At 34.1% G+C, this 16,422-nt stretch overlaps 1 protein-coding gene across 10 annotated transcripts in view; it reads left to right on the forward strand.

Moving 5' to 3' along the window:
- Positions 1-16,422, forward strand: part of EXOC6 (exocyst complex component 6) — a 225,331-nt gene that overhangs the window by 147,918 nt on the left and 60,991 nt on the right. For 5 of the 10 annotated variants that reach the window (XM_055352498.2, XM_055352495.2, XM_055352497.2 and 2 more), the window contains exons 19-20: positions 5,643-5,672; positions 15,557-15,698. In XM_055352498.2, the coding sequence (XP_055208473.1) occupies positions 5,643-5,672; positions 15,557-15,698 (172 nt within the window). The remainder of the gene's footprint in view (positions 1-5,642; positions 5,673-15,556; positions 15,699-16,422) is intronic. The other 5 variants (XM_019035382.2, XM_055352500.2, XM_019035380.4 and 2 more) reach the window with 1 other exon arrangement.

Here is a 16,422-nt window from a genome sequence, read left to right on the forward strand (position 1 = left end):
ACCAACATGGTGAAACCCCGTCTGTACTAATAATACAAACATTAGCCGGGCAGGGTGGCACATGCCTATAATCCCAGCTACTCAGGAGGCTGAGGCAGGAGAATCACTTGAACCCGGGAGGCAGAGGTTGCAGTGAGCCAAGATTGCGCCACTGCACTCCAGCCTGGGTGACAGAGCAAGACTCCGTCTCAAAAAAAAAACAAACAAAAAAAACCAGACATGATCTTTAGTAATAATATGAATTTACTGTTGGCATATGGTTCTCTATGTGGTAATTTGGGGTATTTTTCAAGAAAATCTCACATCAGAGATTAGATGCCTAAAAAGCTGTCCACTAAAAAAAATCTATTAACAGGAGTATTCCTCTGAATATCTTTTACTCTAAGATTAGTAAATGGCCTCAAGATCATGTTGGGAAATATATATACCAAGATCCAATTGTGCACACTTCTTTCCAACTGTGCCTTGACAGTGGCCTCACATTGGTAGCCATGGTAGGAGTGATTAGACCATTTTTTTAAAAAAAAGGATACAAATTAAGGCTTTTTCCCCAGAGAATCATTGTTACATATTTACTAGCACACCACTAAATAAAGCATAACTTTTAAAATCATGCTGTCAAAGAAAAATTGTTTAGTTTTTATTAACTCAAGAAATCAAGCACAGTATATGCTCAATAATAAGATTAAAAATATTATAGTAGAAACTTCTTTCAAGATGGGGAAATGTACAAGTGTTACTTGATTTAAACAGCGTCTTCTTCTCCATCTGTCCCTTTTAAGGTGTTTCTCTTTTCAGGTATTTCCTTTGAAGAGTTTTTTTTCCTTGGTTTAATTGTTTGCTTTGGGCTGTAGTGTTTTACTGATGTGCCAATTTCGTATCCTTTGTAAATTATTTTCCCACTAAATGTATCTGATGTTACTAAATTTTTAATTTGCATTTTTAGTTTCCATTAATGATTTTAGAACATAATATGCTTTCTTTAATTGAGAAACAAATATATGCTCAAGAATAAATAAAGATACATTATTTGGATAGAAATGGATAGTATCTAACTTTTAAAATCATTCTCTCCTTAAGAATTCTTTCTGAGAATTCAGCACTATCTTGAAATTTTTGAGATTTGGGTTTTAGGCTTGATTCTTCCAATTAACCGCTATTGTGAAAGCAGACAAATTATTTAACCTCTGGATTAATTTGCTAATGTCTATTTTATTTCATAGAGCTAAAAATAAAGGTTGTTCTGTTTTGCTTTCATTCCAGTTAATACACATAAATGGTGTGATAAGTAGTCCAAAAGAGTTTGGAATGGAAAATAGACCCTCTCCTTTCCCTTTCCCTATTTCCACTCCCAGTCTTCCAGACTGCTATTTTTCACTATTTGGTTTTATTTCTTCTGGTGGTTATCTTATTAAAAAACAGAGAATATCTAGTGAGCCTATGAAATACAAAAGTACAAGTAGCAACCTTTCCCTTCCCCTTTTTTAAAGTATTGATTGTTACATTTTAAAATCTCTTCTATTTCTTTCTTCTTCTTTTTTTTTCTTTTTTGAGACAGAGTCTCACTGTGTTGCCCAGGCTGTAGTGCATTGGCATGAGGGATCTTGGCTCACTGCAACCTCCTCCTTCCGGGTTCAAGTTATTCTTGTGCCCCAGCCTCCTGAGTAGCTGGAATTACAGGCGTGCGCCACCACGCCCAACTAATTTTTGTAGTTTTAGTAGAGATGGGGTTTCACTGTTTTGGCCAGGCTGGTCTCGAACTCCTGGCCTCAAGTGATCCACCCACACTGGCCTCCCAAAGTGATAGGATTACAGGCACGAGCCACTGCGCCAAGCCTATTTCTTTATATAAAATAATTATACTGTACTTCTATTTCTGGTTCTTTCTACTTTAATCAGTATCTTAATTCCCTTCTATTTGAAATAAAGGAGTTAGCCTTCCTCTCCTTTGCTCCATCAGTTCTTCCATCTGTTCTCTTCTGATAGCTATACTATTATTTTTATCTTTATTCAGGTTATTAGTGTTTACATTCTGACAACCACAATCAAATCTATCCTTTCTCGTAGGCTGGCTTTCCAAGCTAAACACCAGTAAACAGTACTGGTGTTTGTTATGATTATGCCCATATTGTTCCCTTTACACAAAGCATAGTATGCTTGCATTTTTTGTTTTCCTTTCATTTTGGGATCCAGTATCCAAGTTCTGGGTACTTGAAGGAGAATAATTCTAGCATCATGGCCAAATAGATTTTTTAAAATTATACTCCATTATTTAATGAAATTATACACATTTTAGTTGACTTAATATTTAAAACATAATTTTTTCCTTTTTGATGAGTGAATATTGTACCTTCATCATATTGAGTGTTCTAATTTCCTTTCCTTCAGTTGTGTGAAAATGTCTTCTTTCCAAGAGGCCTCTTTTAAGAGGGCTTTGTCCCTAACCAGTAGCGGTTGCTCTCTAGAATTGGGGCATAGCTGTTACCCTGGGACTTTCGTTCCTTGCTCTCCTGTGGTAGGAACTGTTTCTTGGATCCCAGGCTTCTTGTTTTTTTGTTTTGTTTTGTTTTGTTGTTGTTTTAAAATTACTTTACCAGTCGGTTTTGCTGAATTCCCGTAAAACTTCAGTAACTTTAATAACTTTCCCACAAAAGGGAAGTATACTATTTAAGTCCTTGCATATTAGAAAATGTCTTCTGTCTTCATGCTTGATTGATAGTTTGGCTGGTTATATAATTATAGGTTGATTAGCTTTTTCTGTGTACTTTCATTGCATTTCTTCATTGTCTTCTGGCATCCAGGTTTTAGTATCTGTTTTAAAATTTGAATTCGTCAGCCTGGGCAACGTGGCGAAACCCTGTCTCTACAAAAAATACAAAAAATCAGCCGGGTGTGGTGGCACACACCTGTAGTCCCAGCTACTTGGGAGGCTAAGGTGGGAGGATCGCTTGAGCCCAGGAAGTCTAGGCTGCAGTGAGCCATGATTGCATCACTGCACTCCAGCCTGAGCAACAGAGAAAGACCTTGTCTCAAAACAAAACAAAACAAAACAAAACAAAACCTGAATTCTAAGAAACATCAAGAGACTGTATTCCCTTTCCTTCCTCTCCCTCTTCCTCCTTTTGCCCCATCCCCCTCTGCTCTCCTGTGCTCCCCTTTACTTCTCCCTGCATCAGGAGCCTCAGCTCTCCCCAAAATATTCTTTCATTAGGGTAATTGCCTGTGCTCTCTGGCCCTCTGGGTGGGGGATCATTGGTACAATTGTTTCGGAAATCTTCAGTTATTTTCCCTGTTTTCCATCCCGTTTCTCATTTTTATCCTCATTCATACCTGCAACTCTGGACTTCTAATGCACAGCTGGCTCCAAGCTCTACTGTACTACTTCTCTGTTAGCATATAACAGGCAGTGGCTTTCTTTTCTCTGTTTCATCTGCTTTCTGTCTTGCAGAAAGCACCCGTTCATGAATTCCCACATACACCTTCATTTTTTTCTGCTGTTGAAAACATTTTATTCTTTTTTGAAGTTCTATACTTTTTATTTTACTGGTATCTCAGGATACGAGTAAACATTAACTTAGTCTGCCATCTTGATTCTGAACAACTTGCTTCCTTCTCCTAGAAGATTAGATCATCTCTAAAGTCCCTGTATATAATATTGTATGTTTGTAAGCATCATTCTTTCAGACAAATGTAACGTTTCAATCCAAATGTTGATTTATTTATTCTAACACCTCATGTCCTCTTTTAGCTCTGCACTTTTTTGCCCTTTATTTTTTGGTTCACACTTTTTTCTAAGTATATGGGTTCAGATGGCCTTTTACATGATTGAAAACTATGAAGGAAAATAGTAGTCAACAGTACAATCATGGCTTTAATAACCCTTTATTTTATGTGACACCAAAAAGAATTGAAAAATACAAGGATCGCAATTTTTAAATTATGGCGTAGGCAGCTTTGAATACATTTATGTGTTTTCCCTATCAAATGAAAATATAACCATATATTGTATATATATATATATATCCTTAAAAATTGGTTTTTCTTACTTGAATGTTAATTTTTAAAAACTTACGGCGTTGAATAATGTTGATGTGATTTATTGAATCTAATTCATGTAAAAATGATATATTGTGAACTGTGATACTTTCATTATCACATCCTGTGACATACATGGTAGTTATATGTTGAATGTTGTTGACTGACTTTTATTGACTAGGTTACTAAATTTTGTCTGAATTTCATCTTAACTTTGTGGCCTTTATATCTCCTAAGACATCTTTATATACACTTTGAAAGATTAAAGATTATGGAAAATATAGTTGAATAAAATAACTAAGATGGTGGGATAATTTTACTAACGCAAATAAAATTTATTCGAAGTTAATCTAGAAAAAAGTTAGTGTTTATCTAGGGTCTATTCCAGTCTTCCAGAAGAGTTCTTTGTCTGGTTAACACAACTGCTGTCCCACTGCCTACTAGGGTTAATTAGGTTGACCAGCCTGGCTAGTGAGTATCTGCTTCTTCCATTTCTGCTTGTGGTTTCTCCTTTACTCATTGTGTATTTGGTGAAGAGGGCAGCTTCCCATATGGAGGGGGACCTTCAGTCTAGGTGATACTGGAAGTTCAGCTTCCACTAATACATAAATTCTGGTTTCATTGACTTAATCTAATAAAGTTAAATCCACATATCTGGGTAAATATCTTTTTCTAAAAAAAAAAAAGTACTTGAATACCATATATTTTATTATTAAAATTTGAAAAGTAAATTAGGTAATTTAAAAAATTAAATAGTACTTTAAGGATATTTTAATTAATTCTTATTATTTATGGAATTAATGTTTAATTAATCCTTAATGTTTTTAAGGAATAAGCCAGTACCTTATAATTAGTACAGAACTACGGCAGGGGCATATATGTATTTAAATTGAGACCAGTGATTTAGTTTTTACTTTGACTTGCTATTCACTCCTTAGGGGAGATAAAACATTTAAATAATTAGCTGTAAAATAATTTAGTGTGCCATCTTTCCTCGAGTAATTTATTTAAGCTGTGTTAGCAGATTATGTGAAGAAGTAGACTTATCCTAAGCATCTTCAGAATAATATATTCTCTATAATTTTGTCATTTTTGAAGAAATTGACATTTCTTTCTGTATTAAAATCATCTGTGGGAAGAGCTTCTTGTTAAATATTTAGATTCCAGTGCTTGGCCCTAGACCTAACTGAACTAAAATTTTTGAAGCTTAACAAGCTGCATTTGTTGCTTAATATTTGAGAATCACTGCTCTGTAGCACAGAACCTTGTCAAAGAACTGATGTGTTCTAAATTTGCTTATTCAGTAGACATAAGTGCTAAAGCTCTTGGTTTTTTAATTCTGACTAGACAACTTGATGAGAGAGACAAAAGTTTGGAGGAGGATTTGTCTGATTAGTATGGATGTAAAAACTCATGCCTAAATCTTCAAAATAAAAGATTATGGTCACATTTATGTGATAGATGAATGCCTCTAAATTAGCAACAAACACAGAAAGAACTTGCTTGTTTTAGAGTATATTCCCTTTTGCTACTTTAAACACTGATTCAGCTGTGATTAGAATACATTTTCCTTTTTTATTTGATTGCCTTGCTGTCTTCCTTCTCAGACTAACAACAATGATCATGCAGCCATGTCGGTAAGTAGATATAAACTAAAGCTAGCATGTAAATTAGAAAATAATGAACTTCCTGCAGGCTTATTTTTCTCTGCTTAGGTATTTAAATTAAAGGCTAATTACTTTGGCAACATCCTTGATAAATTTTTAGTTTTGTGGAAACCTAAATTTGAAGGTAATATTAGTTGTTTGTGAAGCAGTCAAGATTCTCTGAGACTAGATTGTAAAAGCACTGCACTCACCTCAAATGCATCTTAATATTAAGGTGCATTTGGAAACTTCTCTGTGGTCTTTCCTCATCTGTAAAATGAGGTATGTGGCAACATATACCCTACAGATTTTTGTGAGCTTAAATGAAATAGTATACCTAAAATGTTTAGAAAAGTGCTTGGCATATAATAAATACTCAAAAAATATTAGTTGTTATTGTTACTTGTTTCAAAGATGGTTTATGCTTTTCCTGAATGCTTTTTCTCTACCACCCTGATCCCAAACTGCACTCGTAGAAGTCTAACCCAGTGCATGACCCAGTGTGATTTATGACCCAGTGCAGGTATTTCTTTCTCATCCCAGCCCAGTATTGGTCTTCTGAATTGCCTTAGCTCTTACCTTTTTTATGGCTTTATCGTATTTTGCTTTTTTTCCATATTTGTCTTTTTCACCTTTACTTGAGAGCTCTTGACAGAATAAGAACTAACAAGTATTCTTTGAATGTATAAATATTGAAAATTCTTCTTAGGGAAAAACAAAATCTTATCTAGCATTTGAAATGCAAGTGTTCCTAACCTATATCCTCTTCTTTCTGTTCTTATTCCTGTTACTGAAGTTCAAGTTTTGATTAGTGTAATTGTCTTCTAATTGGTCTCTACCAACAGTGTCTCCTTACTTCAGTCCATCCTATATACCAGTGCTAGATTATTCTTTCTGAAGCACAGTCTAATTTTATTTCCCTATTCAGAAACATCAGGGGTTCTTGATTATCTATTGAATTAAGTAGAAATTCCACAGGCTAGCAAAAAGAAAATTATCTCAGCCTCTTTCCACATATATTTCTGAGGCCGGACATGGTGGCTCATGCCTGTAATCCCAACATATTGGAAGGCTGAGGCAGGTGGATCACTTGAGGCCAGGAGTTCAAGATCACTGCTGACATGACAAAACCCCATCTCTACAAAAAATACACACACACACACACACACACACACACACACACACACACACACACACACACACGCATTTCTGACCATTACTAAACATGTGCATCCAAACTGGCATATTCATTGTGTCTTGGATCTATCTTGGATTTTCTGCCTTAGCTTTATTTATAACTGTAAAAATCCTGGATCTCTTCCCAAAGACATTCTAATGCAACCTCTTTCACAAAGCCTTTGCTGATTCCACTTAACTGCATGTGGATACTTTGTCTTGCTTTTATGGTCCTGTTTTTATTTTATACTACTGCTGTTTGTAGACTTGCCTTCTTTTCCTTATTGTAGAACTTACACCTCTTATGTCAGGAACTACATCTATTCATCTTTGTATATTCGGTAACACTTAACACAGTGTCTTACACAAAGTAGTTGCTTGATAAGCGTTTTTTTAAGTAAATATGAAAGAGTGAAGAAATGGACAACATGAAGGTCATTTTCTTGTTTGTATAAAGTGTATAAAAGTATACTGCCTAAAAAATCAATTTCCAAATTGAAATTTGTCAAATAGAGAATACTTTCTGGTTTTGAAGTGAAGGTGCAATCTATTATTCTCAGGCAGAAACTTGGAGAATATCTGTATGAGAGTTATTTAGTAAAGATGATACCAGTACTGATTAGAAATATTTGTATTTATACTTTACTCATTTCTTGCACACCTCAGTGAAGGAAAAATACAGTACCTAAAACCACAGCTCTCTAGACTCAACTGTAAATTTAGTAGTGATCAAAACAAAAGACCCTTTAGCACCAGAATAACTGTTGCAAATTCCCAACATTAAGGAGAAATACTTTGTCCTGTTGAAGACACAGACCCTTAGGCTTTCATTTGCCCTTTTTACTCACTCAATATAATAATCATTGAGTGCTTATTAAGCTTGCTAACAGACTTCCTGCTGATGAACCATATAATTCAACATACAGAAGTGATATTCAGAAGTAAAACTGACCGGCCATCCAAAAACTCAAATTGTTATTGTCAGTTTAAGGAGGCAGGGGCAGATATTGGGATCAGTTTTAGATAAATTTGCATTAGAGATTTTGAAAGTTTGGCACTTGAATATCAAGTATTTTCAAAAAGTTCTTTATGTTGTAGTTATTTCTGTGGGAATCAAAGTGGTATTTCTATGACATATTTTGATATCCATTTTTATATTATATCCATTGTTATGAGTTAATTCCAGGTATACAAAAATCAACATGAACAAACCATTGACAATATAATATATCCCTGTATTGGAAAGAGTTAAAAAAACTTTGAGACAAAATATTTGAAAAATTTGGAAATGGTCAAGGTCCACTCTTTGAAATAGAATTTTTATTCTTATTAAGCTTTTTCTTAATGTTATAAAACAGTTGATTTTCACTACTAGATGTTAATTTTTTAAAATCTTGCTTCTTAGTTGAAAATGAACATATTTGTATTTCGTAACTTTAATCCTTTTAGACATTTACTAAGTTGTCTAAGTTAGCCAAGTGCTGGCTAATCTTGGTGAGAAATTTAATTTCATAAATTATAAGTCTTAAGTTTGTATATAGCATAGCATACTTAAATATTTTCCTGATGTCAAACATTGCAGAAAACAATATTTTGAATTGCCCTCGGTCAGGGCTTAGTTGGAAGTAGTAGTAATGAAAGGGCTTTTAAAAGGAAACAACACGAGAGTTTTAGTAGGAAGCCAGTGGATTAGGAAAGAACTATATAAAATGCAATTGAAGCTGTAGACCTTAATGAGAGTTACTTCATTCATGTTAACTAACAGAAGAAAGCAAAGCCACGTTGTGTTAGGAAGGTTGAGACTGTTTTTCTGTGTTTTTTTTCTATTTTAAGTTCCAGGGTACATGTGCAGGATGTGCAGGTTTGTTATATAAGTAAACATGTGCCATGGTGGTTTATTGCCCCTGTCAACCCATCACCTAGGTATTAAGCCCAGCATGCATTATCTGTTTATCCCAATGCTCTCCCTCCCCCAACCCCAGGGAGGTTGAGACTTTGACTGCACTCAGTCTCTGAGTCATTTTTTCCCCCATCATAACCCGTTTCACAGAACATGTTATTCAAATGTGTGCCTCAGCAAATGAAGTTCTGCTTGTACTAGACTCTGAGAGTCAATATCAAGAATTGAAACCTAAATACAAATTCGTGAGTGACAAAGACCTACTTTGTGCTATCTTTTTGTATATGGCTGTTTATAATAGTCTGCCACCTACATGTATGAAAGGGAAGCCAGTTTGCTTGAGTGACATTTGTCCACTTTACTAATTAATGATTATATGTAAACCACTTCTGTTGTCTAACTCGTTAGTGATTCTGGCAATTTTTTTTTTTTTTCCCAAGACAGAGTCTGGCCGGGTGTGGTGCCTCACACCTGTAATCCCAGCACTTTGGGAGGCCGAGGTGGGCAGATTATGAGGTCAGGAGTTTGAGACCAGCCTGGCCAATATGGTGACACCCCGTCTCTACCAAAAATACAAATATTAGCCGGGCATGTTCCCTCGCGCCTGTAGTCACAGCTACTCGGGAGGCTGAGGCATAAGAATCGCTTGAACCTGGGAGGCGGAGGTTGCAGTGAGCTGAAATGGTGCCACTGCACTCCAGCCTGGGTGACAGAGTGAGACTCCATCTCAAAAAAAAAAAAAAAACAAAAGTTAGGGTGAGTTTGGCAATATCATGGGACTGCCATGGCAGAAGCAGTGATACTTGTAGAAAGCTAAAAATTTGGATACTGCATGCCTTCTAAGGCCATACTCAAAAGATTGTTTAACAAACAAAAAGACTGCCAAAGTTTGATAAGCCCTATGATTGGGATAGGGGAAGTTTTGAGGGAAGTAAAAATACGCCATGTATTATGCAGTCCTGTGGTTTTCCCAGTTCAGGAAAAAATTTTTCAACTTTAAGATGATCACGTTCTATTTCTCTCTCTCTCTGTATGTGTGTGTGTCTTAAGAGTAGACATTTCTGTTACTGTCTCATACCCTTATGATTGGTAATTGTTGGAAGGAGAACAACCTGAGAGGGGAGAATGGGAATTTATAATTGACTGTGGGATTGTGGTTAACTGATGTGTCCCAATTCATTCTTTCAGGGCTGGAAGTAGTTAGAGATGGACAGAAATAGAGTATAAGAGGAATATAGAGTGTAAAGAGGTATTTGGGGGAATGTTGTGGGTGTTAAAATGAGTATATTTTGATCTATGAATTTTAGAGCATAATTTCAAAAATTTGTCTTCAGGTGGGCCGATCCCCTGGGGTCAGGAGTTCAAGACCAGCCTGGCCAACATGGTGAAATCCTGTCTCTACAAAAATACAAAAATTAGCCGGGCATGATGGCAGATGCCTGTAATCCCAGCTACTTGGGAGGCTGAGGCATGAGAATTGCTTCAACCTGGGAGGTGGAGGTTGCGTGAGCCGAGATCCTTCCATTGCTCTCCAGCCTGGGTGAAAGATCAAGACTCTGTCTCAAAAAAAAAAAAAAAAAAAAAAAAAATTTGTCTTCAAGGTAGTATTAATGTTATTTGAACTCACTAAGGGAATTCATCTTGATATTTAAACCTTTATAACATATCTATTCTATATTATTGAGAATCAGACATTTCAGTGTTATGTACAGTGTTCAGCCAGAAAATGAATTAAAACTGATCTTACTAGGTACAGAAATTCTTGTGCATTTGTGAAATAATCTTGGGGAAAGTTTCATATTCTATGTTTTAGGTATCTTTTTCCTGATTTCATAACAGTATTTACATTTGAACAAGATGTTTCATATAGTAAAACTCTAGATTAGTGGTTCTTATATAAAATGGAGGAGTGACAGATTTCTTGAATTAAAATACCTGTTTTTCAACTATACCTCTTTTTTAATATTTCAATTAACTATTTTTAATTTTTAATTTTAGTGTTTCCATCTGATGAAATACCTCATTCTTTCAGTATGTGTATTTTAAAATTTAAATTTAAAATTTAAAAGAGCTACAATTTATAACATTTTAAAATACACATACTCTTTAGGAGAGCTACAATTTATAACCTTTTAAAATACACATACTGAAATGAAATTAAATTCATTAATTTATGAATTTATTCATTAATTCATTCATTAATGAATTAAAAATTTAATTCATTAAAATACTTCCCTTCTTTTGCTTCTGAAAAAGACTGTTTCATAGTCTCATAACTGAAATTTATGTAGCAAATGATGATAATGAGTTTGTATAAAATGATAATATTTTACTGCGTTAATTTAGGTAACTTTAAAAAGCCATACAGAATCTGAATTAATGAAGTCACTTATCAGTGTTAGGTTTAATATCCAAATTGACCATGATTTTATTTCGGTTTTCCTTTTTTCTTTGACAAGAGTTAGACTTTTTAAACAAAACCTTTTATCAATGTAAAGAATAATATGTTGTACAATATATTTGAGTCTGTGTATTTCTTTTTACTTAAGTAAAAAAGTAGTTTATTGTACAAAGTTAACCTTTTGTGGGAATATAAATAAAGAAAAATGGACTCTCCTGGAATCATTAAGGATGAGTAGACCAATACGGAAAGAATGTGATTTCAAGAGCACATTTTAACATTAAATGTACTTGAGAGAATGAAAGCAGCATTGTAAAGTGCTTTGAAATAATTACTGTTGAAATCAAACCTTTTTTTAATAGACCTTTGAAATAAGAAAATGGTAAGACACAAATGAAAACTTCAAATGAAAATTTAAATGGGCCAAATTAGTTTTTAAGTGTTCTACATTTCTCTTACAATTATATTAGAGTAGATCATGAAAACATTACTTTGAAAACAAACCAGTTTTGAGCCATAATCTAATAAACTATGTTGTGTTTTTACCTTGTTATTTTATATTTCACAGGAAACGGAGTGTCTTTAGCCTAATCTATGATAGTAAATTATTTTGGAAATTTGTCTTGACATACAAGCAGATGTGTTTTCTTAATTCCTTTTAAACTGAGGGTTGGTGGTTTGTGGTTTATTGTTCCTGTGATTGGCATTAAAAGCCTTATTTCACAGCTTGCAGTGAGGGACTATTGGGTAAAGAGTGGCTGTGTTCCACAAACTAAATTCAAAAAGTGTCAATCAAGGTCTCACATAGGTTACTTAGAGAATGAGTTTTCTTACTGATTTCACCAAATGTCGCCTCATGCTGTCTTTGATTGGCACAGCCTGGCAGGGAGGATGGATGAATCTGTCACCGGCTGGTTAATTGTGTTACTGGTCTCAGTCTGACATCAGGTCTTTGACTCTTAAGTGGCTCAATACAAAACAAATTAGCAGATTGTAGTCATATTTCTCATTCTATATGCTTTGACTTTGTTGAATGCAGTCCATAAATCATATTGACTGACACACAAGTAAATGATGAAAGCTGTTTTTGAGACATGAATCTAGAAAGCAGCACTGTGAAGGTGCCATGGAAGGATGCATATGGTTGACCCTTTGGGAATTTCCTAGGAGCCAAATGTCTCTTTACCACAATTGTTCTTAGAAGAAAAGCTTTTCGGTAATGCAAAAAGGATCTAATATGTCAGCAGATTCTCTTTTACAAGTTCCTTTGAAATATAAGAAGTTTGTCTAAGGGTTTTCTCTCTTTGCAAGTTGTTTTCAGCCAAATGTTAGAGCAGGGTAAAAAAGTAGTTAACTTTAAAAGCTTAGCAGGTGTTTTTACTTATTTATTGAACTTTGTAAAGAGAGGGAAAATGTTGGTAATAGTTGCAATTAATTTTTCAGATGAGGGCAAGAGAAATTTTGAGGTGCTTGAAATTTATTAAATGTGCTGTGTTTTCTCAGTCACTTCACTTAATTATTTTGGCTTTTTTTGTTAATAATGTTAAAAACTAGAGCGTCTCTAATGAGAAGGGCTAGTTTTTAAAAGATCATTGTAAAAGTACTCAGACTATTTTTATTCTAGAAAATTATATATTATTAAAGGCATCAATAATAATAATAATAATAATAATAATAATAATTAGTGTTCAGAAGTTTATACCAGAGTGTGCCAATGGCTATAGACATTAAAAATAAATTTTCAAATATATTTTCGGGTGTGTAAATTTTTGGAGTGTTAACATTTCTATCTAAAAATATGTAGTACATGAAGTTTAAGAATAGTTGTATACATTTTATAGTTACAAAGTAGACATTTAAAAAATATTGTATAATCTTATGGAATATAACTTTTAAAAATTTTAAAGAATCTGAACTTTTGATATTGTGAACTTAAATTTTGAGCTATTTATTTCATCTGAAGATTTATAAAATATTTTATGAAGATTTATAAAATATTTTATAAATATTTTAATCTTCTATCTTTGAGAACAATAAGCCTGGATGTAATATGCCTAATCAAAAGAAATTCAATGTTAGGATTTTAGTATTACGCATGATATTTAAATAAAGAGCTAAATTTGTGTGTGTGTATGTATGTGTGCATGTGTGTTTTCATTACTTATTTCCACCAGGTTTCTGGAATAGCCTGTGTCTACTCTTACCATCATTTTCAGCTCCAGTGCTATTGCTATGTAATCATTTGTAGCGTCTGAACCCATGTTAAATTTTAAAAGTTTACATAAAACAATACCACTTATATTGTACAGTGTGTTTGCTTATGAAATTAATTTAATAGTAATTTTCTGGCAATTTATTAATCAGCTTTTGCAGTTAGTACATGATGGTGGCAGCATGCATAGGACATGGAGCTGATTTGATGGAGAAGCACATTAAACTAAAATGCACTAGTTGTTCCATTAGGTCAAAATGACATTTCCATTAAGTATTCTGAAGCCTATTACATTGTAATTAAATGACATGCCATTGATTTCTCCTTTCTCTGCTTCCCCACTTCTCATTCATATTGATATTATTCTGCTTGGGGAATGGAGCTGCATGTCTCCCAGACTAATTCCTCTTGAGTTTGGGGGATCTTGAATCATGCTGGGTTTTGCATTGTGTGTTACATTCCTTTTTGGCAGTTCATCAGTATCTGTCAAATATATTGTTTGCATCGGCTTTTATCTCTTAAGTTTTCGATTGAGAAATTGACATTCCGTTTCACATATGCAGTTTTTCACTGTGCATAGTGTCTAAATGCAAAAAACTCATTCAAAAAGTTGTTTGTTTCTAGTTTGACTTTTAATGTGTGATTTAACAAATGTTGTAATAAGCATCTTGAAAATGTATTTATGTTCTTTATTACCTTTCTCACAAATCAACCCTATGTAATATGTTTTTGTACTAATATATTGTAACATTTCTGTTTGGGAGATTTTGGTCATGATTTTGTAGCTTTCTGGCCTTTGAGATAAGTAGGAAAAATATAATTATCAAATATGACTGGGTAAATATTTGTTAATGCAAACGAGGCAAAACATGGCATGTCTTCCAAAAGTAATTATTTCTGATGATATTCATAGATCTTTGAATCGTATCATAGTAGTCATTCCATCACGAAATCACATGATTGTCAGTTGAAGGTAGCCATCCTAGGAGCAGTATTACGCAGGAGAACTTTACCTAAAAGAGTTTTTATAATATTTTAAACCTCTAGTTGAAATGCAAAACCTGTTTAAAAAAATAATTTATCTTTGGGAGGCCAAGGCGGGTGGATCACAAGGTCAGATCGAGACCATCCTGGCTAACATGGTGAAACTCTGTCTCTACTAAAAACACAAAAAATTAGCCAGGCGTGGTGGTGGGCACCTGTAGTCCCAGCTACTTGGGAGGCTGAGGCAGGAGAATCGCTTGAACCCAGGAGGCAGAGCTTGCAGTGAGCCGAGATTGCGCCAGCCCTAGCCACAAGTGAGACTCTGTCTCAAAAAAAAAAAAAAAAAAATTAATTTACACTAAAAGTGATGTAGTTTTGTGAGTCAGCTGTGTAATGCAGAGGCTAAACATTTAAAAAGGCCATTTTTAAGAAAACAATTTAGGCTATCAGTGAAAGTTCATGTAGAGTTTTAGGAGATTATTATAGTAGGAAATATTTTTTAATGATGTATATTATACTGAAAGAAAACCACAAGTATTCAACCACATACTTCCAACCTACCAGATGATTTAAAAACTGAATTTCTAAAGCTAAATGCACATCTGTAGATAATCTTGAAGTCATATTGGTAGACAAACCTTTTTTTTTCTGCCAGTGATTGAAGCTATGCTATAGACTAATGTTCTGATTAGAAGTAAGGACTTACGATTCAAAGGGTATTTTGAATTTTAGCTATAATTTAAATAGCAATAATAGTAAATTATACTGTTAACTTCCTTTATTCTGACTTGGTTAATTAGCTAAAGGAGAGATTAAGGAGCATTATATGGATAAAATGTTCTGTCAGTATGACTTATTTTATGTCATAAGTGTCATTTTAATATGCATTTCTAAAGTGCTTTCAGTATTTCGAGAGATCTGAAATAATAGTTTTTAACTGGTATTTTAATTTTCCTTTGTGCAGTTAGAGCTTTAATGATATTTATATCCTGAGAAAGCCAAGTAAACTAAGAATATTAATGTTAATTTCTATGATATAAAGGTATAACCACTCAGAATACAGAAACAGGAAGGAAAGTAACCACTATTGTACCAAGCATAAGCAACAGAAAGAATGCCAGGTGTATGATTTTTCTGATTCTTTATGATGTATTTCTATGTGTGTTTATTTGTTTGATTTTTGGTTTGATTGTTTTAAACAGGGGAAAGTTGCTCAGACAGCTTGCATGTCAGCCTGCCAGCATCTGTCAACATCCTTAATGCAGATGCTACTGGACAGTGAGTTAAAACAAATAAGCATGGGAGCTGTTCAGCAGTTTAACTTAGATGTCATACAGTGTGAATGTAAGTACTATATTGGTTTATTCTTATGTATTACTAGGAATCTATGCTTAAATTATATGAAAAAATGTATTTAGCAGGATAGTTCAGAAAGGAGGGAGAAGGCCTGGTTCAGCTAAACTTTTAGCAGCCTTAGGAGTAGGGCTAACTTCCTGAAACAGGAAGATAAAAATATCTCAGCTTCACATTTAGGGCCTCTAGAGAGAGGCACTGAGGTGGCATTCCAGATTGGGATATTTAAAAACATGATTCGTTTTCCCCATTATTCCTTGTCTGGTCATTCTTGCCTTTTTCTAGGACTCTCCTAATGTTTGTCATAAATGAATGAAATGATTCTGTCATTCTTACTTGCCCTGTAAGTAACTTTTTAGATACTTGCTAGAAGAATAAGCTCAGGACCTTGCATTCCAAATGAAATTTCTGAATTTTTGTTTCTCCTTTCCTTAGATTTCACAAGGCTTTAGTATTGCCATTGTTTTTCACTTTATTTTTTTTTAGGTAACAAGGCTAGCAGATTCCATAATCTAATGTTGACGTTAGTCAATCAGCTTCAAAACTGGATATGCTATTTGGTCATTAGCCTTGTTACATGTGCGTTTGGATATGGGTTTTATCAACCCTCAAATTATAATTCTTTAAGTACAAGATATGAGTATATGTGAGCAATTTTCAAGCAGTGCTTTCAAATAAGTGGTACACTGATTAAACAATGAAAATCCCTGGTTGA

The sequence above is a fragment of the Gorilla gorilla genome, chromosome 8 (assembly GCF_029281585.2).
Source record: "Gorilla gorilla gorilla isolate KB3781 chromosome 8, NHGRI_mGorGor1-v2.1_pri, whole genome shotgun sequence".
Classification (NCBI taxonomy): Eukaryota; Metazoa; Chordata; class Mammalia; order Primates; family Hominidae; genus Gorilla; species Gorilla gorilla.